Here is a 26461-nt window from a genome sequence, read left to right as displayed (position 1 = left end):
AGGGACAGGATCTGTGTTTTGGGACATGATCTGTGTTCAGGGACAGGATCTATGTTCAGGGACATGATCTGTGTTCAGGGACATGATCTGTGTTCAGGGACAGGATCTGTGTTCAGGGACAGGATCTGTGTTCTGGGGCAGGAACTGTGTTCAGACACAGGATCTGTGTTCAGGGACAGGAACTGTGTTTTGGGACATGATCTGTGTTTTGGGGCAGGAACTGTGTTCAGGGACATGATCTGTGTTTTGGGACATGATCTGTGTTCAGGGACATGACCTGTGTTTTGGGACATGATCTGTGTTCAGGGACAGGATCTTTTTTTCTGAGACAGGATCTGTGTTCAGGGACAGGATCTGTGTTTTGGGACATGATCTGTGTTTTGGGGCAGGAACTGTGTTTTGGGACATGATCTGTGTTTTGGGACATGATCTGTGTTTTGGGGCAGGAACTGTGTTCAGGGACATGATCTGTGTTTTGGGACATGATCTGTGTTTTGGGACATGATCTGTGTTTTGGGGCAGGAACTGTGTTCAGGGACATGATCTGTGTTTTGGGACATGATCTGTGTTCAGGGACATGATCTGTGTTCAGGGACAGGATCTGTGTTCTGGGACATGATCTGTGTTTTGGGACATGATCTGTGTTCAGGGACATGATCTGTGTTCTGGGACATGATCTGTGTTCAGGGACATGATCTGTGTTCTGGGACATGACCTGTGTTTTGGGACATGATCTGTGTTCAGGGACAGGATCTGTGTTCAGGGACAGGATCTGTGTTCAGGGACATGATCTGTGTTCAGGGACATGATCTGTGTTCTGGGACATGATCTGTGTTCAGGGACATGATCTGTGTTCTGGGACATGACCTGTGTTTTGGGACATGATCTGTGTTCAGGGACATGATCTGTGTTTTGGGACATGATCTGTGTTCAGGGACAGGATCTGTGTTCAGGGACAGGATCTGTGTTTTGGGACATGATCTGTGTTCAGGGACATGACCTGTGTTTTGGGACATGATCTGTGTTCAGGGACATGACCTGTGTTCAGGGACAGGATCTGTGTTCAGGGACATGATCTGTGTTCAGGGACATGATCTGTGTTCTGGGACATGATCTGTGTTCAGGGACAGGATCTGTGTTCAGGGACAGGATCTGTGTTTTGGGACATGATCTGTGTTCAGGGACATGATCTGTGTTTTGGGACATGATCTGTGTTCAGGGACAGGATCTGTGTTTTGAGACATGATCTGTGTTCAGGGACAGGATCTGTGTTTTGGGACATGATCTGTGTTCAGGGACAGGATCTGTGTTTTGGGACATGATCTGTGTTCAGGGACATGACCTGTGTTTTGGGACATGATCTGTGTTCAGGGACATGATCTGTGTTCAGGGACATGACCTGTGTTTTGAGACATGATCTGTGTTCAGGGACAGGATCTGTGTTCTGGGACATGATCTGTGTTCAGGGACATGATCTGTGTTTTGAGACATGATCTGTGTTCAGGGACAGGATCTGTGTTTTGGGACATGATCTGTGTTCAGGGACATGATCTGTGTTTTGGGACATGATCTGTGTTCAGGGACAGGATCTGTGTTTTGAGACATGATCTGTGTTCAGGGACAGGATCTGTGTTTTGGGACATGATCTGTGTTCAGGGACAGGATCTGTGTTTTGGGACATGATCTGTGTTCAGGGACATGACCTGTGTTTTGGGACATGATCTGTGTTCAGGGACATGATCTGTGTTCAGGGACATGACCTGTGTTTTGAGACATGATCTGTGTTCAGGGACAGGATCTGTGTTCTGGGACATGATCTGTGTTCAGGGACATGATCTGTGTTCAGGGACATGATCTGTGTTTTGGGACATGATCTGTGTTCAGGGACAGGATCTGTGTTCAGGGACAGGATCTGTGTTTTGGGACATGATCTGTGTTCAGGGACAGGATCTGTGTTTTGGGACAGGATCTGTGTTCAGGGACATGATCTGTGTTCAGGGACATGATCTGTGTTTTGGGACATGATCTGTGTTCAGGGACAGGATCTGTGTTCAGGGACAGGATCTGTGTTTTGGGACATGATCTGTGTTCAGGGACAGGATCTGTGTTTTGGGACAGGATCTGTGTTCAGGGACATGATCTGTGTTCAGGGACATGATCTGTGTTCAGGGACAGGATCTGTGTTCAGGGACAGGATCTGTGTTTTGGGAAATGATCTGTGTTCAGGGACAGGATCTGTGTTTTGGGACAGGATCTGTGTTCAGGGACATGATCTGTGTTCAGGGACATGATCTGTGTTCAGGGACATGATCTGTGTTTTGGGACATGATCTGTGTTCAGGGACAGGATCTGTGTTCAGGGACAGGATCTGTGTTTTGGGACATGATCTGTGTTCAGGGACATGATCTGTGTTCAGGGACAGGATCTATGTTCAGGGACATGATCTGTGTTCAGGGACATGATCTGTGTTCAGGGACAGGATCTGTGTTCAGGGACAGGATCTGTGTTCTGGGGCAGGAACTGTGTTCAGACACAGGATCTGTGTTCAGGGACAGGAACTGTGTTCAGGGACAGGATCTGTGTTCAGGGACAGGATCTTTTTTTCTGAGACAGGATCTGTGTTCAGGGACATGATCTTTTTTCTGAGACAGGATCTGTGTTTTGGGACAGGATCTGTGTTCAGGGACAGAATCTGTGTTCAGGGACAGGATCTGTATTCAGGGACAGGATCTGTATTCAGGGACAGAATCTGTGTTCAGGGACAGGATCTGTATTCAGGGACAGGATCTGTGTTTTGGGACATGATCTGTGTTCAGGGACCGGATCTTTTTTCTGAGACAGGATCTGTGTTCAGGGACAGGATCTGGGACAGGATCTTAAGGGACGGGATCTATGTTCTGGGAGAGGATCTGGGTTCAGGGACAGGATCTTTGTTCTGGGACAGGATCTTTGTTCAGGGACAGGATCTGTGTTCAGGGACAGGATCTATGTTCTGGGACAGGATCTGTGTTCAGGGACAGGATCTTTGTTCTGGGACAGGATCTGTGTTCAGGGACAGGATCTTTGTTCTGGGACAGGATCTTTGTTCAGGGACAGGATCTGTGTTCAGGGACAGGATCTATGTTCTGGGACAGGATCTATGTTCTGGGACAGGATCTGTGTTCAGGGACAGGATCTTTGTTCTGGGACAGGATCTGTGTTCAGGGACAGGATCTTTGTTCAGGGACAGGATCTGTGTTCAGGGACAGGATCTTTGTTCTGGGACAGGATGTTTGTTCAGGGACAGGATTTTTATTCTGGGACAGGATCTGTGTTCAGGGACAGGATCTTTGTTCAGGGACAGAATCTGTGTTCAGGGACAGGATCTTTGTTCTGGGACAGAATCTGTGTTCAGGGACAGGATCTTTGTTCTGGGACAGGATCTGTGTTCAGGGACAGGATCTTTCTTCTGGGACAGGATCTTTGTTCAGGGACAGAATCTGTGTTCAGGGACAGGATCTTTGTTCAGGGACAGAATCTGTGTTCAGGGACAGGATCTTTTTTCTGGGACAGGATCTGTGTTCAGGGACAGGATCTTTATTCTGGGACAGGATCTGTGTTCAGGGACAGGATCTTTCTTCTGGGACGGGATCTATGTTCTGGGACAGGATCTGTGCTCAGGGACATGATCTTTGCTCTGGGACAGGATCTGTGTTCTGGGACAGGACAGGACATGACAGCATCTACATGTGTAACATTCTTATTTATTTATTTACTTATTTATTTAAATGAGCAGGATGTTTATCAGTTGTTTCTCAGACGTCTGATGAAGCAGTTGTTTGTTAAAATGTTTTTCTTTTTCTTACTTCTACCCAGTCATGCCAAACTGGTTCCAAGGATACTGAACTGGGGAATCAAAGAGCAGGTAATAAATTTGGGTTTTTTTCCAACTTCCTGTTCAAGTCACTCTGGAGTTTGGAGACCGTCCTCCACCGCCTTGTCTCCCTGGAACTCCCGTCCTGGAGTAAACAGGTACTGTAGGCTAAGTGTCCATCCTCCGCTGTGACCACCATGACCAGACTCCTCTGTTCCCCGAGCTCCTCTCCTGGATCAGGGAATACGCCAACCTTCATCTGTGTTGACAGACAACAGAACCCATCGTCATGTTACCATTCACAACAGAAGATGTGGCTCTGCCACTGACGGAGGAATCCAACATGTCGGTGCCTTGTTTTCTCCAAGGTCATCGATCCAGCAGCTGTTAAGTCCACAAGGACTCACCTGACCTCCACACTGAGTCAAAGCCAGGGATGGTCTGGTTTTCAGACTTCGACTTGTCTCAGCTCAGGACAAGCTGGCTCAGTTATTTTTATTCTAGCTGCAGGGCCACTGCTCTTATTTTGAAAGGTTCTGATGGTGGAAGAACAATCAGCCAATCACAACTCTCCTCCAGAGGAACTTTATTTATCCTCTGTCCTACTTCCTATAAATATTTGTTGACTGAACTTGAGTTTGTTTCTCGTCTTCCATGTTGAGTTTATTTTAGTCGATGGTGGATTTTAGCTGGAGTGGGATTTTTTTTATGAATGTAAAACCTCACAGTCTCATTTCCACCTCCACCAGGGATTAGTACTTATACATAAAACATGTGTTAAATGTTCTCTGATATCCGCCGGTAATTTGAATTAATTGAATCAGTGGTAAAGCTCCACTCAGCTGCCGACTGGGGGAAATAATATATTCATCTTCTGAAGTCCTGCCAGTCATTTAGTTTATTTACTGAAACCACCTTCTGCTCAGTCTGTTTGGTTTTATTACAGTTACCTTCTTTTTATCCACAAACTCACAGAATCAGTTTCATAAAATCAAATCAAATAACTGATATTTTAATTAAATAATGACTTGTTTAGATGTTTTATATTTTACAGCAGTCACGACATGTTTCAACTGGTCAGCAGTCAGAGGGAGAAACAAAACTTCAGTCTTCAGTCTCAAAGATCTTTATTAACAATCAGTAATCAATAAGCTTTGCTGTCTTAAGTTACCTGTAGAGACCTGAGGGAGGAGAGGGGGCAGAGCCTCTGTGCTCATCACAGCTCTACCATCCAATCACAATCAATGGGAGGGGCTTAGGTTTGTATAACAAAGTATATAATCACCAAGTCAACCCATTCTCATGCCAAAGTTGTCAAATACCACCACTCGGTCATTGATAACTGCATCAGACACAAACAAAAAACTGGCATCGTTTCGTGGCGTTGAAATACGCCATCAGACGACGACAACATTTAGGGATGTGGACAGTCTGAATAGGGCGGTGGGAGGGGCCAGCAACACCAGAGTTTTACCCAGGAGCCCACAGTTCGCTTCCCATACGAATGTTGAGCCAAACCATGATGGGTTTTTGGGTTTGTTTTTTTTAAAGCTAACCACGAGGAAATAAACGCTGTTATGAGGTGTTTTAGCGATGTTGTAGGTTTATTTTGAAAAAGTAACATTTCCTTTGAAAACAGAAGTTTATTTTGAAAAGACACAGTTCACCAGGTGTAAAGTGACATGGTGTCCCAGAACGTCAACATCAGATGCAGGAGGAAACCTGACACGTCTGATGTTGATGTGAAAGTCGACTGAACGAGTGGTGACATGTGACAACCTGAACCATGAGTCCAAACCTGCAGTTCCTTTGATGTCCACTAGAGTGCATCCCCACAGACCTCCATGTTCACATGTAGCAATCAACATGTTTACAGCCTCTCTGGTCTCTGGAGATCATTTCAACATGTTTATACAACTCACCTGTTTACATGTTATTACAGTTACACGTCACAAAGGGGGCGGGGCCTCTCTGACTGACAGGCTGTCTGCTGATAGTGTCCTCCGCTTCTCAGTCAGGTCCACCCCTTGCTCCTCCACAGCTCCACCCTCTCATCCAAATATGGTCACTTCTGGCCACAAAAAAACAAGATGGCGACTCGAGGCTTCAGAACAGGCGTCTGTGATGTCACAGCGGCTTCGCCCATTATTTTACACAAACTGTGATGGTGAGTTTCGTCTCCTCCATTCGTCTGAAAGGTCGACGAGTTCACCGTTAATCACACAATCCGTCCTGTCAATATTAGCTCTGTGTGTGTGTGTGTGTGTGTGTGTGTGAGCAGATTACAGCTGAGCTTCATGACTCTGAAACAATTACTGATATCAGGTAAAACAAACAAACACACACACACACACACACACACACACCTTCCTCATCACGACCACAGACAGAGGAAACAATACTGTGTGATAAACTGTGTGTGTGTATTATTGATAGATGAACACACACACACAGAATATATAGTTGTCATTATCTCACTAATGGATGCTTGGCTGTGATCACAACACACACACACACACACACACACACACACACACAGTAGATGTTTCCTGTATCAGTCTTCAGTCTCAGTATTTGAAGTATTTGATGCAGTAATAATATTTACAATCATCATGTGTATCAATAGGTATTGTGTGTATTGTGTGTGTTGTGTGTATTGTATGTGTTGTGTTTAGTAGTGTCAGATGTTTGTGTCAAAATGTTCAGTCAGAGGTTTTTGTGTCAGGAGGTGACGAGACTGCTCATAATGACGCTGTTACTGCACCTGCTAATACAAATAACTCCACCATCACCACCACCCATACTGCTGCTGCTGCTTCTACTAATACCACCACCATCACTCCATCACTGCTACACCTGCTAATACTAATAACTCCACCATCACCACCACCCATACCGCTGCTGCTTCTACTAATACCACCACCATCACTCCATCACTGCTACACCTGCTAATACTAATAACTCCACCATCACCACCACCCATACCGCTGCTGCTTCTACTAATACCACCACCATCACTCCATCACTGCTACACCTGCTAATACTAATAACTCCACCATCACCACCACCCATACCGCTGCTGCTTCTACTAATACCACCACCATCACTCCATCACTGCTACACCTGCTAATACTAATAACTCCACCATCACCACCACCCATACTGCTGCTGCTGCTTCTACTAATACCACCACCATCACTCCATCACTGCTACACCTGCTAATACTAATAACTCCACCATCACCACCACCCATACTGCTGCTGCTGCTGCTTCTACTAATACCACCACCATCACTCCATCACTGCTACACCTGCTAATACAAATAACTCCACCATCACCACCACCCATACTGCTGCTGCTGCTTCTACTAATACCACCACCATCACTCCATCACTGCTACACCTGCTAATACTAATAACTCCACCATCACCACCACCCATACTGCTGCTGCTGCTGCTTCTACTAATACCACCACCATCACTCCATCACTGCTACACCTGCTAATACTAATAACTCCACCATCACCACCACCCATACTGCTGCTGCTGCTGCTTCTACTAATACCACCACCATCACTCCATCACTGCTACACCTGCTAATACTAATAACTCCACCATCACCACCACCCATACCGCTGCTGCTTCTACTAATACCACCACCATCACTCCATCACTGCTACACCTGCTAATACTAATAACTCCACCATCACCACCACCCATACTGCTGCTGCTGCTTCTACTAATACCACCACCATCACTCCATCACTGCTACACCTGCTAATACTAATAACTCCACCATCACCACCACCCATACTGCTGCTGCTGCTGCTTCTACTAATACCACCACCATCACTCCATCACTGCTACACCTGCTAATACTAATAACTCCACCATCACCACCACCCATACTGCTGCTGCTGCTGCTTCTACTAATACCACCACCATCACTCCATCACTGCTACACCTGCTAATACAAATAACTCCACCATCACCACCACCCATACTGCTGCTGCTGCTTCTACTAATACCACCACCATCACTCCATCACTGCTACACCTGCTAATACTAATAACTCCACCATCACCACCACCCATACCGCTGCTGCTGCTGCTTCTACTAATACCACCACCATCACTCCATCACTGCTACACCTGCTAATACTAATAACTCCACCATCACCACCACCCATACTGCTGCTGCTGCTGCTTCTACTAATACCACCACCATCACTCCATCACTGCTACACCTGCTAATACTAATAACTCCACCATCACCACCACCCATACCGCTGCTGCTTCTACTAATACCACCACCATCACTCCATCACTGCTACACCTGCTAATACTAATAACTCCACCATCACCACCACCCATACCGCTGCTGCTGCTGCTTCTACTAATACCACCACCATCACTCCATCACTGCTACACCTGCTAATACTAATAACTCCACCATCACCACCACCCATACCGCTGCTGCTTCTACTAATACCACCACCATCACTCCATCACTGCTACACCTGCTAATACTAATAACTCCACCATCACTACCACCCATACTGCTGCTGCTGCTGCTTCTACTAATACCACCACCAACACTCCATCACTGCTACACCTCCTAATACTAATAACTCCACCATCACCACCACCCATACTGCTGCTGCTGCTGCTTCTACTAATACCACCACCATCACTCCATCACTGCTACACCTGCTAATACTAATAACTCCACCATCACCACCACCCATACTGCTGCTGCTGCTGCTTCTACTAATACCACCACCATCACTCCATCACTGCTACACCTGCTAATACTAATAACTCCACCATCACCACCACCCATACTGCTGCTGCTGCTTCTACTAATACCACCACCATCACTCCATCACTGCTACACCTGCTAATACTAATAACTCCACCATCACCACCACCCATACCGCTGCTGCTGCTGCTTCTACTAATACCACCACCATCACTCCATCACTGCTACACCTGCTAATACTAATAACTCCACCATCACCACCACCCATACCGCTGCTGCTGCTGCTTCTACTAATACCACCACCATCACTCCATCACTGCTACACCTGCTAATACTAATAACTCCACCATCACCACCACCCATACCGCTGCTGCTGCTGCTTCTACTAATACCACCACCATCACTCCATCACTGCTACACCTGCTAATACTAATAACTCCACCATCACCACCACCCATACCGCTGCTGCTTCTACTAATACCACCACCATCACTCCATCACTGCTACACCTGCTAATACTAATAACTCCACCATCACTACCACCCATACTGCTGCTGCTGCTGCTTCTACTAATACCACCACCAACACTCCATCACTGCTACACCTGCTAATACTAATAACTCCACCATCACCACCACCCATACTGCTGCTGCTGCTGCTTCTACTAATACCACCACCATCACTCCATCACTGCTACACCTGCTAATACTAATAACTCCACCATCACCACCACCCATACTGCTGCTGCTGCTGCTTCTACTAATACCACCACCATCACTCCATCACTGCTACACCTGCTAATACTAATAACTCCACCATCACCACCACCCATACCGCTGCTGCTTCTACTAATACCACCACCATCACTCCATCACTGCTACACCTGCTAATACTAATAACTCCACCATCACCACCACCCATACCGCTGCTGCTGCTGCTTCTACTAATACCACCACCATCACTCCATTACTGCTACACCTGCTAATACTAATAACTCCACCATCACCACCACCCATACTGCTGCTGCTGCTGCTTCTACTAATACCACCACCATCACTCCATCACTGCTACACCTGCTAATACTAATAACTCCACCATCACCACCACCCATACCGCTGCTGCTGCTGCTTCTACTAATACCACCACCATCACTCCATCACTGCTACACCTGCTAATACTAATAACTCCACCATCACCACCACCCATACCGCTGCTGCTGCTGCTTCTACTAATACCACCACCATCACTCCATCACTGCTACACCTGCTAATACTAATAACTCCACCATCACCACCACCCATACCGCTGCTGCTTCTACTAATACCACCACCATCACTCCATTACTGCTACACCTGCTAATACTAATAACTCCACCATCACCACCACCCATACTGCTGCTGCTGCTGCTTCTACTAATACCACCACCATCACTCCATCACTGCTACACCTGCTAATACTAATAACTCCACCATCACCACCACCCATACTGCTGCTGCTGTTGCTTTTACTAATACCACCACCATCACTCCATCACTGCTACACCTGCTAATACTAATAACTCCACCATCACCACCACCCATACCGCTGCTGCTGCTGCTTCTACTAATACCACCACCATCACTCCATCACTGCTACACCTGCTAATACTAATAACTCCACCATCACCACCACCCATACCGCTGCTGCTGCTGCTTCTACTAATACCACCACCATCACTCCATCACTGCTACACCTGCTAATACTAATAACTCCACCATCACTACCACCCATACTGCTGCTGCTGCTGCTTCTACTAATACCACCACCATCACTCCATCACTGCTACACCTGCTAATACTAATAACTCCACCATCACTACCACCCATACCGCTGCTGCTTCTACTAATACCACCACCATCACTCCATCACTGCTACACCTGCTAATACTAATAACTCCACCATCACCACCACCCATACCGCTGCTGCTTCTACTAATACCACCACCAACACTCCATCACTGCTACACCTGCTAATACTAATAACTCCACCATCACCACCACCCATACTGCTGCTGCTGCTGCTTCTACTAATACCACCACCATCACTCCATCACTGCTACACCTGCTAATACTAATAACTCCACCATCACCACCACCCATACTGCTGCTGGTGCTGCTTCTACTAATACCACCACCATCACTCCATCACTGCTACACCTGCTAATACTAATAACTCCACCATCACCACCACCCATACCGCTGCTGCTTCTACTAATACCACCACCATCACTCCATTACTGCTACACCTGCTAATACTAATAACTCCACCATCACCACCACCCATACCGCTGCTGCTGCTGCTTCTACTAATACCACCACCATCACTCCATCACTGCTACACCTGCTAATACTAATAACTCCACCATCACCACCACCCATACCGCTGCTGCTGCTGCTTCTACTAATACCACCACCATCACTCCATCACTGCTACACCTGCTAATACTAATAACTCCACCATCACCACCACCCATACCGCTGCTGCTTCTACTAATACCACCACCATCACTCCATCACTGCTACACCTGCTAATACTAATAACTCCACCATCACTACCACCCATACTGCTGCTGCTGCTGCTTCTACTAATACCACCACCAACACTCCATCACTGCTACACCTGCTAATACTAATAACTCCACCATCACCACCACCCATACTGCTGCTGCTGCTGCTTCTACTAATACCACCACCATCACTCCATCACTGCTACACCTGCTAATACTAATAACTCCACCATCACCACCACCCATACTGCTGCTGCTGCTGCTTCTACTAATACCACCACCATCACTCCATCACTGCTACACCTGCTAATACTAATAACTCCACCATCACCACCACCCATACCGCTGCTGCTTCTACTAATACCACCACCATCACTCCATCACTGCTACACCTGCTAATACTAATAACTCCACCATCACCACCACCCATACCGCTGCTGCTGCTGCTTCTACTAATACCACCACCATCACTCCATTACTGCTACACCTGCTAATACTAATAACTCCACCATCACCACCACCCATACTGCTGCTGCTGCTGCTTCTACTAATACCACCACCATCACTCCATCACTGCTACACCTGCTAATACTAATAACTCCACCATCACCACCACCCATACCGCTGCTGCTGCTGCTTCTACTAATACCACCACCATCACTCCATCACTGCTACACCTGCTAATACTAATAACTCCACCATCACCACCACCCATACCGCTGCTGCTGCTGCTTCTACTAATACCACCACCATCACTCCATCACTGCTACACCTGCTAATACTAATAACTCCACCATCACCACCACCCATACCGCTGCTGCTTCTACTAATACCACCACCATCACTCCATTACTGCTACACCTGCTAATACTAATAACTCCACCATCACCACCACCCATACTGCTGCTGCTGCTGCTTCTACTAATACCACCACCATCACTCCATCACTGCTACACCTGCTAATACTAATAACTCCACCATCACCACCACCCATACTGCTGCTGCTGTTGCTTTTACTAATACCACCACCATCACTCCATCACTGCTACACCTGCTAATACTAATAACTCCACCATCACCACCACCCATACCGCTGCTGCTGCTGCTTCTACTAATACCACCACCATCACTCCATCACTGCTACACCTGCTAATACTAATAACTCCACCATCACCACCACCCATACCGCTGCTGCTGCTGCTTCTACTAATACCACCACCATCACTCCATCACTGCTACACCTGCTAATACTAATAACTCCACCATCACCACCACCCATACCGCTGCTGCTGCTGCTTCTACTAATACCACCACCATCACTCCATCACTGCTACACCTGCTAATACTAATAACTCCACCATCACTACCACCCATACTGCTGCTGCTGCTGCTTCTACTAATACCACCACCATCACTCCATCACTGCTACACCTGCTAATACTAATAACTCCACCATCACTACCACCCATACCGCTGCTGCTTCTACTAATACCACCACCATCACTCCATCACTGCTACACCTGCTAATACTAATAACTCCACCATCACCACCACCCATACCGCTGCTGCTTCTACTAATACCACCACCAACACTCCATCACTGCTACACCTGCTAATACTAATAACTCCACCATCACCACCACCCATACTGCTGCTGCTGCTGCTTCTACTAATACCACCACCATCACTCCATCACTGCTACACCTGCTAATACTAATAACTCCACCATCACCACCACCCATACTGCTGCTGGTGCTGCTTCTACTAATACCACCACCATCACTCCATCACTGCTACACCTGCTAATACTAATAACTCCACCATCACCACCACCCATACCGCTGCTGCTTCTACTAATACCACCACCATCACTCCATCACTGCTACACCTGCTAATACTAATAACTCCACCATCACCACCACCCATACCGCTGCTGCTTCTACTAATACCACCACCATCACTCCATTACTGCTACACCTGCTAATACTAATAACTCCACCATCACCACCACCCATACCGCTGCTGCTGCTGCTTCTACTAATACCACCACCATCACTCCATCACTGCTACACCTGCTAATACTAATAACTCCACCATCACCACCACCCATACCGCTGCTGCTTCTACTAATACCACCACCATCACTCCATCACTGCTACACCTGCTAATACTAATAACTCCACCATCACCACCACCCATACTGCTGCTGCTGCTTCTACTAATACCACCACCATCACTCCATCACTGCTACACCTGCTAATACTAATAACTCCACCATCACCACCACCCATACCGCTGCTGCTTCTACTAATACCACCACCATCACTCCATTACTGCTACACCTGCTAATACTAATAACTCCACCATCACCACCACCCATACCGCTGCTGCTGCTGCTTCTACTAATACCACCACCATCATTCCATCACTGCTACACCTGCTAATACTAATAACTCCACCATCACCACCACCCATACTGCTGCTGCTGCTGCTTCTACTAATACCACCACCATCACTCCATCACTGCTACACCTGCTAATACTAATAACTCCACCATCACCACCACCCATACCGCTGCTGCTGCTGCTTCTACTAATACCACCACCATCACTCCATCACTGCTACACCTGCTAATACTAATAACTCCACCATCACCACCACCCATACCGCTGCTGCTTCTACTAATACCACCACCATCACTCCATCACTGCTACACCTGCTAATACTAATAACTCCACCATCACCACCACCCATACTGCTGCTGCTGCTGCTTCTACTAATACCACCACCATCACTCCATCACTGCTACACCTGCTAATACTAATAACTCCACCATCACCACCACCCATACCGCTGCTGCTTCTACTAATACCACCACCATCACTCCATCACTGCTACACCTGCTAATACTAATAACTCCACCATCACCACCACCCATACTGCTGCTGCTGCTGCTTCTACTAATACCACCACCATCACTCCATCACTGCTACACCTGCTAATACTAATAACTCCACCATCACTACCACCCATACCGCTGCTGCTTCAACACCTGCTAATACCACCACCATTACTCAATCACCACTATCACTGCTGCTGCTGACAACAAAACAAAGATAATAAAAATATATAAAAACAAAGAGGAATAAACAAGTTTTTTCTGCCCAGAGCTACAAAACAAACATTGAGATATTAAATGGATTATTTGAATATTGATTATTAATAATTGATCACTTCAGCTCTGTTTTGGGACACACACACACACACACACACACACACACACACACACACAAAACACACACACACTTAACGGGGAGGCGGCTCTTTGATCTGAAAGCGGCTCCATTTACCGGAGCTTTAATCGGTTTGTACCGAAAGACAGAGACAGAGAGACAGGGAAGGAGAGGAGGGGAGACACACAGTGTGAGACACAGTGAGACAGAGACAGGGAGACAGACACTGGGAGTGAGACAGAGGGAATGAGACAGAGTAGGGGAGGAGAGATTCCGTGACCGGATCGCGGCTCTGCTGCACGCGGACTCCGGTATTTTTCTACCTACAGGCGTCGCATCGTCCGCTGCCGCCGTGACACCAGCGGTCTGTCTGTCTGTCTGTCTGTCTGTTGGTATGTGAACGTCACTGTTGCTCCTCGTCGCTCCCGGTGTGCTTATACTTTCACCTTTACCGGATGGGAGGATGATCTGCGGACCTGAGTGAAGACCTCTGAGAGCTGCAGCTTAAGGCGCGAGCCCGACGTCCAGGACGTGACCGGACCGGACCGCCGGTCTGAGGAGCAGTTAACCGGGACAGAGGCTGGGTAGCTCTGCAGGTCGGTAGGTGACACACACCGGATTTCAACCCGTTAACTGACCCGTTACAAACCCGTGATCTTGTTAGCGAGCTGCAGACGCTGCATCATCATCAGGACCGATCCTGACAGCTGAAACCATCCTGCATGTTTGTGTTTATTCAGAGATGTTATTTATTGTTTTCATTTAATGGCGGGGTTAAATAAAAATTAAAGTGTAATTGAAACTGTAGATCAGATATCAGAGATAGGCTATATATTAACATTCAACTGGACTTTAATGTGAGACTCTTTTAATACTTTTATAATTATTATCCTGTTAATATTAATTATTAAATGATTAGCCTGTATAATTAATATTTTATTTATTAATAGTTTACTTTTCAAGTTCCTTTGTAAAATTATTCTGATCCATTTAAATAAAATCTGTCAGGTCTGAATTTTGTTAAATGTTCTTCAGATAAGTTTTTACTGTTTATTTTTTATATTAATTATTTCTCCTGTGATTTTACGGTGTTTGTATCTGTAACTGCTCCCTAACCCTTTTACATTATTGTGTGTTTATTTTAAGTTCTAATCATGGTTTCAAAAGGTGCGGCTGAAATAAGGTTTACACCAGTTTCACTGTTACTGCTGCAATAACACAAATTATAATAATTATAAGTTATAATATTTTTTATTTTGAATCATCATCAGGGAGCCCATAAAAATGAACATGATCTTTACACACAGACACAAGATAAGAGGACCTAGAGGAGAACCTTGAGGTGCACCAGCATCTAGTGGAGTCTGGGCTGATCTGGTTCTGAGGAAGATTCAATAGGACACTGAAATCTTCACTGAGGAGAGCAACTAGGAGATGTCACCATGATCAACAGTTCACGTTCTACAAAGTTCATTACTGGGAAAACCCATTCTCACTCTGATGTCATCAAATAGCCAGACTTGGTCAGCGACCTCTGGCATCAGAGACAGGCGAAAAAATGTGTCCTTTCATGTCAGCATGAAACACAACCAGTCACCATTATTGTTTAACCGTGCCTTGTGGCGTCAGATGGAAACACAGCTAGACAACAACACAAGTTAAGGGGGCGGAGTCCAAGAACGGCAGGTGGGAGGGGTGGTGGATGGGTCCAACAATCACTGACTTTCACCCAGGAGGCCGGTGTTCACTTCCTGTAAGCCAAACCGTGTTCTTTTTTCCTAAACCCAACCGTGTGTGTGTGTCGGCTAAACGTAACCACGTGTGTGTGTTGTTGTACCAACGTAGTGCTTTTATTTTGACAGAGACTGTATGCAAACTGTACATTTCCTGTGAAAACAGAAGTGTATTTTGAAAACAGACAATGCATGTAACAGGCTGAAGTTGACACAGCGTCCCAGAACGTCAACAACCAACACACCCAGTGTACCTTGGACGTCATATGTGGACGTGGAAAGTCCATGACCAAACGTGGACATGTGACGAGGTCACAGTGAGGATGAGCTGTCTGGGCAGAGATGATGAGTTGTTAAACTTGGAACAGAGGGTGGAACAGAGAGATCAACAGGTGATGGTGTTTGGTTTGTAAACATGAACTGAAGCAGGCCGAAGTGAGACCACAGGAGCAGAAACTGAAGACAAATCATTATTTTGTTTTTGATGTTACAACAAATAAACTTCTTCTGATTATCCTTTTCCACCCAACATGGACTGGTTCCATTCTGGTTCCTGTACATACTTTTGGTTCAGAACCTGAAAAGATGGTTCTCTGCTGGAAGCAGTGTAAACCATGATGACATCAGAGGGTGTGTCAGATTCTACAGGTTAGAAAGAAACTGGAACTCTGAGAAATCATTGGGGAAAACAGAGTGTGCAGTTTGTTCAGGGTCAGGGTTCCTTTTTAAGGGTGGAAACAGATATCTGTCATAACTCAACAAAAGTTCACTGGAAATCAATGTAACGCCCTCCGTCAGTGACACATCTTTGATTAGAATTATTCTGATCAAAACTGGTGGAAACATGGCTGGTTTGCTGGATAGCATCAAGGTTCCAAGAATCCTAAACGGAACCGGCTCAAGAACCAGAGCTGATCTGGTGAAAAAGTGGTGTTACTGATGAACAGTTACCTTTCAAACCCTGATCCATCTCGTCAGAGGAAACTGTCAGATTCAATTAACAATGTAAATAACATCAGGGACCTGTCAGCGAAACCAGTGGAACCAGCAGAACCAGCCGAACCAGTGGAGCCAGCAGAACCAGCAGAAATAGCAGAAACAGCCGAACCAGTGAAACCAGCAGAACCAGCCGAACCAGTGGAACCAGCAGAAACAGCAAATAGAACCAATGAAACCACTTCCTCAGTGACAGATGTGATGAGGGTCTTAATTGACCCTTTGTTAAGTCCCACCCCTCAGATTTAGACTGGTCAATCACAGTGTGACATTGGCAGCTCTGACAAGGGTCTGACAATAACATGGCCGACCTCCATCAGCTCTCAGGCTGTCGTTTGAGATTTCCTGGAGCTTGTCATGTACTGATCATACTTGTTTCCTGGAGCACGTCGTTTGTTCATGATACTCATTACCTGGAGTTCGTTGTGTACTGATGATACTGGTTACCTGTGTTAGGGTCAGTCTTCGTCTGTTTAACCGGTATCTGTTGCTGAGTCAGTTTGACTTGCTGTTATATGTTTTTAAAACATGTTGTAAAACCGTCCGACTGCTTCTCTCTGACAGCATGATGGACCATTACAAAGGGGCGGGACTTAGTGACGGATCAACTCTAGTTGGTTGGTCAGGTGATTGATTTGATGAGACAGGTAATCTATCTGATCAATAGTTCTTCCTGTTTGGTGGTGATGAACCTTTAGACCATTGAAACAAATGAAAAACACATTAAAACAAATCAGTAGAGACAACGGAGTCACACTCAAAGACCTTGTTAACCTGAGACTTCAGTTTCATATCTTGTTCTTCTTCATCAGTCTGATCAATATTCAGTATTGATGAAGATTCAGTGTGTTTCTATTGATGGTGGTGCAGATTTTAATGTATTTATTTTGCATGAATTATTGTCGGTGTTGTGGTTCAGATACAGTAATGATGAAGTGGTTATAAAGTATTGATGAGGTACTGATGTAGTATTGAAACTGTGCTGCTGTAGTTCTGATGTTTTAAACATAAGGGTGATCTTACAGCTGTTCTCAGATCAAATTCTTTCCTTTATGTCTGAATCTGTTGAATGTCACACACTTAAACGATGATCTGATCTTTTTACAGTCTTTGCAGATGTTGTTGGTTCCGATTTTTTCGGACCCAGACTGATGACTCAGCTCTGCTTAATGTGTAAAACTGTATTTTTAATAGAATTTATATTTGATTTCCAAATTTCTGCTGACTTTTTAATATTTTATTTACCACTGACTTTGATCTCTCATCGTTTCTTCATGTGACTTTCATCGTTGTGTTTCCTGCTGTGCCTCGTTTCACTTGTTTTACTTCTGTTTTACCTCCTGTGTGCAATGCATGCAGGGTAATCTCATCAATCAATCAATCAATCAATTTTATTTATAAAGCCCAATATCACAAATCACAATTTGCCTCACAGGGCTTTACAGCATACAATATCCCTCTGTCCTTATGACCCTCACAGCTGATCAGGAAAAACTCCCCAAAAAAAACCCTTTAACGGGGAAAAAAAACGGTAGAAACCTCAGGAAGAGCAACTGAGGAGGGATCCCTCTTCCAGGACGGACAGACGTGCAATAGATGTCGTACAGAACAGATCAGCATAATAAATTAACAGTAATCCGCATGACACAATGAGACAGAGAGAGAGAGAGAGACAGAGAGAGAGAGAGAGACACAGAGAGAGAGAGAGAGAAAGAGAGATGCAGGTAATGACAGTAGCTTACAACAACATTATTGAAAGTAATAATATAGTTATAGTTCTGGCTACTGTGGTACAATATGTTGAAAGTATGTATTAATATCTGGCAGTATACATGTGTGACAATAGTCATATGTGTACAATAACAGTAGAAGTATGACTAATGACTAATGATGGCAGCAGCAGCAGGAGGCATCTGGCAGGACCACGGCAGCAGCACAACCACACACGTCACGCTGTCCAGGCACCGCTGTGATATGAGTTAATCTGAGAGACAGTGGAGCACAAAGGCTCCGGAGAAGAAGCCGAGTTAGTGACATCCAGAATGGCCGAGGTAGCAAGATGCAGTAATAGAATACGAGAGAGAGAGAGAGAGAGAGAGAGAGAGAGGGAGAGAGAGAGAGAGAGGGAGCCCGGTGTATTATAGGGGGTCCTCCGGCAGACTAGGCCTAAGTCAGCCTAACTAGGGGCTGGTACAGGGCAAGCCTGAGCCAGCCCTAACTATAAGCTTTATCAAAGAGGAAAGTCTTAAGTCTAGTCTTAAATGTGGAGACGGTGTCTGCCTCCCGGACCGTAACAGGAAGATGATTCCACAGGAGAGGAGCCTGATAGCTGAAGGCTCTGGCTCCTGATCTACTTTTGGAGACTTTAGGGACCACGAGTAACCCTGCGTTCTCAGAGCGCAGTGTTCTGGTGGGATAATATGGCACTATGAGCTCTCTAAGATATGACGGAGCTTGACCATTTAGAGCTTTATAAGTTAACAGTAGGATTTTAAATTCAATTCTGGATTTTACAGGGAGCCAGTGCAGAGAAGCTAAAACAGGAGAAATATGATCTCGTTTCTTAGTTCCTGTTAGTACACGTGCTGCTGCATTCTGAATTAGCTGGAGAGTTTTTAAGGACTTACTAGAGCTACCTGATAATAGAGAGTTACAGTAATCCAGCCTTGAGGTAACAAAAGCGTGGAGCAATTTTTCTGCATCTTTTCAGGTCAGGATAGGCCTAATTTTCGCAATATTACGCAGATGAAAAAATGCAGTCTGTGAGGTTTGTTTTAAATGAGAATTAAAAGACAAATCTTGATCAAATATCCATCCATCCATCCATCAATATGCTGCTGATTATTGGTTCTGTCTGTCAGGTGGTGATGTCATCATGATGCTGCCGGTCTCCAGGTTTAAAGGTCAGCCAGCTGGCATGGTAACCACCTCAACACCCTGGCTGTCCTTCAGCAGTGACCCCGCCCCCCACTGGCTGTGGTTGTCCAGCTGGTCAGCAGCAACGTACCAGACCACGCCCCCTCTGGTATTCTACCCCCCAGCTGTGTGGATACCTGAACACACACACCTTATACAGGTAACACAGCTGATACAGGTAACACACCTGACACAGGTAACACATCTGACACAGGTAACACACCTTATACGCATAACACACCTGATACTGGTAACACATCTGACACAGGAAACACACCTTATACAGGTAACACATCTGACACAGAACACATCTGACACAGGAAACACACCTTATACAGGTAACACATCTAACACAGTTAGCACACCTGATACAGATTATACACGTGACACAGGTAACACACCTGACACAGATAACACACCTGACACAGGTAGCACACCTGATACAGATACACACCTGATACAGGTAACACACCTGAAACAGGTAACACATCTGACACAGGTAACACATCTGACACAGGTAACACACCTGATACAGGTAACACACCTTACACAGGTAACACACCTGATACAAATAACACACCTGACACAGGTAACACACCTGACACAGGTAACACACCTGATACAGGTAACACACCTGACACAGGTAACACATCTGATACAGGTAACACACCTGACGCAGATAACACCTGATAGAGGTAACACACCTGATACAGGTAACACACCTGACACAGGTAACAAATCTGATACAGGTAACACATCTGACGCAGATAACACACCTGACACAGGTAGCACACCTGATACAGATACACACCTGATACAGGTAACACACCTGAAACAGGTAACACATCTGACACAGGTAACACATCTGACACAGGAACACACCTTACACAGGTAACACACCTGATACAGGTAACACACCTGACACAGGTAACACACCTGATACAGGTAACACACCTTACACAGGTAACACACCTGATACAAGTAACACACCTGACACAGGTAACACACCTGACACAGGTAACACATCTGATACAGGTAACACATCTGACGCAGATAACACCTGATAGAGGTAACACACCTGATACAGGTAACACACCTGACACAGGTAACAAATCTGATACAGGTAACACATCTGACGCAGATAACACCTGATAGAGGTAACACACCTGATACAGGTAACACATCTGACGTAGATAACACACCTGATACAGGTAGCACATCTGACACAGGAAACACACCTGATACAGGTAACACATCTGACACAGATAACACACCTGATACAGGTAGCACATCTGACACAGGAAACACACCTGATACAGGTAACACATCTGACACAGATAACACACCTGACATAGGTAAGACACCTGATACAGGTAACACACCTGACACAGGTAACACACCTGATACAGGTAACACACCTGACATAGGTAACGCATCTGATGCAGGTAACACATCTGATACAGGTAACACAACTGACGCAGATAACACCTGATACAGGTAACACATCCGACACAGATAACACACCTGATACAGGTAACACATCTGACACAGGAACACACCTTATACAGGTAACACATCTGATACAGGAAACACACCTGATACAGATAACACACGTGACACAGGTAACACAACTGACATAGGTAAGACACCTGATACAGGTAGCACACCTGACACAGATACATACCTGATACAGGTAACACACCTGAAACAAGTAACACATCTGACACAGGTAACACACCTTATACAGGTAACACACCTGACACGGGTAACACATATGACACAGGTAACACACCTGACACAGGTAACACACCTTATACAGGTAACACACCTGACACAGGTAACACACCTGACCCAGGTAGCACATCTGACACAGGAAACACACCATATACAGGTAACGCATCTGACACAGGAAACACACCTTATACAGGTAACACCCCTGATACAGGTAACACACCTGACACAGATAACACACCTGATACAGGTAACACACCATATACAGGTAACACATCTGACACAGGAAACACACCTTATACAGGTAACACCCCTGATACAGGTAGCACACCTGACACAGATAACACACCTGATACAGGTAACACATCTGACACAGGAAACACACCATATACAGGTAACGCATCTGACACAGGAAACACACCTTATACAGGTAAAACCCCTGATACAGGTAGCACACCTGACGCAGATAACACACCTGATACAGGTAACACATCTGACACAAGAAACACACCTTATACAGGTAACACATCTGACACAGATAACACACCTGACATAGGTAAGACACCTGATACAGGTAACACACCTGACACAGATACACACCTGATACAGGTAACACATCTGACACAGGTAATACACCTTATACGCGTAACACACCTGACACAGGTAATACACCTTACACAGGTAACACATCTGACACAGATAACACACCTGACACAGGTAACACGCCTTATACAGGTAACACACCTGACACAGGTAACACGCCTGACACAGGTAACACATCTTACACAGGAAACACACCTGACACAGGTAACACATCTGACACAGGTAACACGCCTGATACAGGTAACACCCCTGACACAGGTAACGCATCTGACACAGATAACACCTGATACAGGTAACACATCTGACGCAGATAACACACCTGATACAGGTAACACATCTGACACAGGAAACACACCATATACAGGTAACACCCCTGATACAGGTAGCACACCTGACACAGATAACACACCTGATACAGGTAACACATCTGACACAAGAAACACACCTTATACAGGTAACACATCTGACATAGATAACACACCTGACACAGGTAACACAACTGACATAGGTAACACACCTGATACAGGTAACACACCTTACACAGATACACACCTGATACAGGTAACACACCTGACACGGGTAACACATCTGACACAGGTAACACACCTTACACAGGTAACACATCTGACACAGGAAACACACCATATACAGGTAACGCATCTGACACAGGTAACACACCTGACACAGGTAACACACCTGATACACGTAGCACACCTGACACAGGTAACACATCTGACACAGGTAACACACCTTACACAGGTAACACACCTGACACAGGTAACACACCTGATACAGGTAACACACCTGACACAGGTAACACATCTTACACAGGTAACACACCTGACACAGGTAGCACATCTGACACAGGAAACACACCATATACAGGTAACGCATCTGACACAGGTAACACCCCTGATACAGGAAACACACCTGATACAGATAACACACGTGACACAGGTAACACAACTGACATAGGTAAGACACCTGATACAGGTAGCACACCTGACACAGATACACACCTGATACAGGTAACACACCTGAAACAAGTAACACATCTGACACAGGTAACACACCTTATACAGATAACACACCTGACATGGGTAACACATCTGACACAGGTAACACACCTGACACAGGTAACACACCTGATACAGGTAACACACCTGACACAGGTAACACATCTTACACAGGTAACACACCTGACCCAGGTAACACATCTGACACAGGAAACACACCATATACAGGTAACGCATCTGACACAGGAAACACACCTTATACAGGTAACACCCCTGATACAGGTAACACACCTGACACAGATAACACACCTGATACAGGTAACACACCATATACAGGTAACGCATCTGACACAGAAACACACCTTATACAGGTAACACCCCTGATACAGGTAGCACACCTGACACAGATAACACACCTGATACAGGTAACACATCTGACACAGGAAACACACCATATACAGGTAACGCATCTGACACAGGAAACACACCTTATACAGGTAACACCCCTGATACAGGTAGCACACCTGATACAGGTAACACATCTGACACAAGAAACACACCTTATACAGGTAACACATCTGACACAGATAACACACCTGACATAGGTAAGACACCTGATACAGGTAACACACCTGACACAGATACACACCTGATACAGGTAACACACCTGAAACAGGTAACACATCTGACACAGGTAACACACCTTATACGCGTAACACACCTGACACAGGTAACACACCTTACACAGGTAACACATCTGACACAGATAACACACCTGACACAGGTAACACGCCTGATACAGGTAACACACCTGACACAGGTAACACGCCTGACACAGGTAACACATCTTACACAGGAAACACGCCTGACACAGGTAACACGCCTGACACAGGTAACACGCCTGATACAGGTAACACACCTGACACAGGTAACGCATCTGACACAGATAACACCTGATACAGGTAACACATCTGATGCAGATAACACACCTGATACAGGTAACACATCTGACACAGGAAACACACCATATACAGGTAACACCCCTGATACAGGTAGCACACCTGACACAGATAACACACCTGATACAGGTAACACATCTGACACAAGAAACACACCTTATACAGGTAAGACATCTGACACAGATAACACACCTGACACAGGTAACACAACTGACATAGGTAACACACCTGATACAGGTAACACACCTTACACAGATACACACCTGATACAGGTAACACACCTGACACGGGTAACACATCTGACACAGGTAACACACCTTACACAGGTAACACATCTGACACAGGAAACACACCATATACAGGTAACGCATCTGACACAGGTAACACACCTGACACAGGTAACACACCTGATACACGTAGCACACCTGACACAGGTAACACATCTGACACAGGTAACACACCTGACACAGGTAACACATCTTATACATGTAACACACCTGACACAGGTAACACATCTGACACAGAAAACACACCTTATACAGGTAACACCCCTGATACAGGTAGCACACCTGACACAGATAACACACCTGATACAGGTAACACATCTGACACAGGAAACACACCATATACAGGTAACGCATCTGACACAGGAAACACACCTTATACAGGTAACACCTCTGATACAGGTAGCACACCTGACACAGATAACACACCTGATACAGGTAACACATCTGACACAGGAAACACACCATATACAGGTAACGCATCTGACACAGGAAACACACCTTATACAGGTAACACCCCTGATACAGGTAGCACACCTGACACAGATAACACACCTGATACAGGTAACACATCTGACACAGGAAACACACCTTATACAGGTAACACACCTGACACAGATACACACCTGATACAGGTAACACACCTGAAACAGGTAACACATCTGACACAGGTAACACACCTTATACGCGTAACACACCTGACACAGGTAACACACCTTACACAGGTAACACATCTGACACAGTTAACACACCTGACACAGGTAACACGCCTGATACAGGTAACACATCTTACACAGGTAACACACCTGACACAGGTAACACACCTGACACAGGTAACACATCTTACACAGGTAACACACCTGACACAGGTAACACACCTGACACAGGTAACACGCCTGATACAGGTAACACACCTGACACAGGTAACGCATCTGACACAGATAACACCTGATACAGGTAACACATCTGACACAGGAACACACATCTGACACAGGAAACACACCTTATACAGGTAACACACCTGACAAAGGTAACACATCTAACACAGGTAGCACACCTGATACAGATAACACACCTGACAAAGGTAACACATCTAACACAGGTAGCACACCTGATACAGATAACACACGTGACACAGGTAACACACCTGACCCAGATAACACACCTGACATAGGTAAGACACCTGATACAGGTAGCACACCTGACACAGATACACACCTGATACAGGTAACACACCTGAAACAAGTAACACATCTGACACAGGTAACACACCTTATACATGTAACACACCTGACACAGGTAACACATCTGACACAGGTAACACACCTGACACAGGTAACACATCTGACAGGAAACACACCATATACAGGTAACACATCTGACACAGGAAACACACCTTATACAGGTAACACCCCTGATACAGGTAGCACACCTGACACAGGTAACACACCTGACACAGGTAACACACCTGACACAGGTAACACACCTGGTACAGTTGACTAAACTTAGGTCTGATAAGATTAGTTTGACGTTCACCAGTCATTGTTAGAAAAGATTATCTCAGTGGTGTGATGTGACGTGTCTCTCGGTGAGTTCAGCCTCCTCTGCAGTTTGGTGATAAATAAAGTGATCAGTTTGAACACAGATCATTTCGGTGTCCGTCGTGTTAAATCTTCAGTGTGATGATAAGATCAGTGATCAGTTTGACGTCCACCAGTCGTTGTTAGGACACAGATTATTTTGGTCGTCTCTCTGTGAGTTCAGCCTCCTCTGCAGTCTGGAGATAAGATGAAACTTTAATGATCCCTGAGGGCAGAGTGAATAATTGTCTG

At 45.6% G+C, this 26461-nt stretch overlaps 1 protein-coding gene across 2 annotated transcripts in view; it reads left to right on the top strand.

The window, feature by feature from the left end:
- The first annotated feature begins 14909 nt into the window (after positions 1 to 14909).
- The window catches only part of tcerg1l (transcription elongation regulator 1 like), a 76196-nt gene continuing 64644 nt past the window's right edge, over positions 14910 to 26461 (top strand). For both annotated transcript variants that reach the window (XM_078163268.1, XM_078163269.1), the window contains exons 1-2: positions 14910 to 14991; positions 19982 to 20196. In XM_078163268.1, coding sequence (XP_078019394.1) covers positions 19996 to 20196 — 201 coding nt within the window. In that variant the 5' untranslated portion in view covers positions 14910 to 14991; positions 19982 to 19995. The remainder of the gene's footprint in view (positions 14992 to 19981; positions 20197 to 26461) is intronic.

The sequence above is a fragment of the Epinephelus lanceolatus genome, chromosome 21 (assembly GCF_041903045.1).
Source record: "Epinephelus lanceolatus isolate andai-2023 chromosome 21, ASM4190304v1, whole genome shotgun sequence".
In the NCBI taxonomy this organism is placed as follows: Eukaryota; Metazoa; Chordata; class Actinopteri; order Perciformes; family Serranidae; genus Epinephelus; species Epinephelus lanceolatus.
Note: the sequence above shows the minus strand (reverse complement) of the source record. Positions and strands in the feature narration are given on the sequence as shown.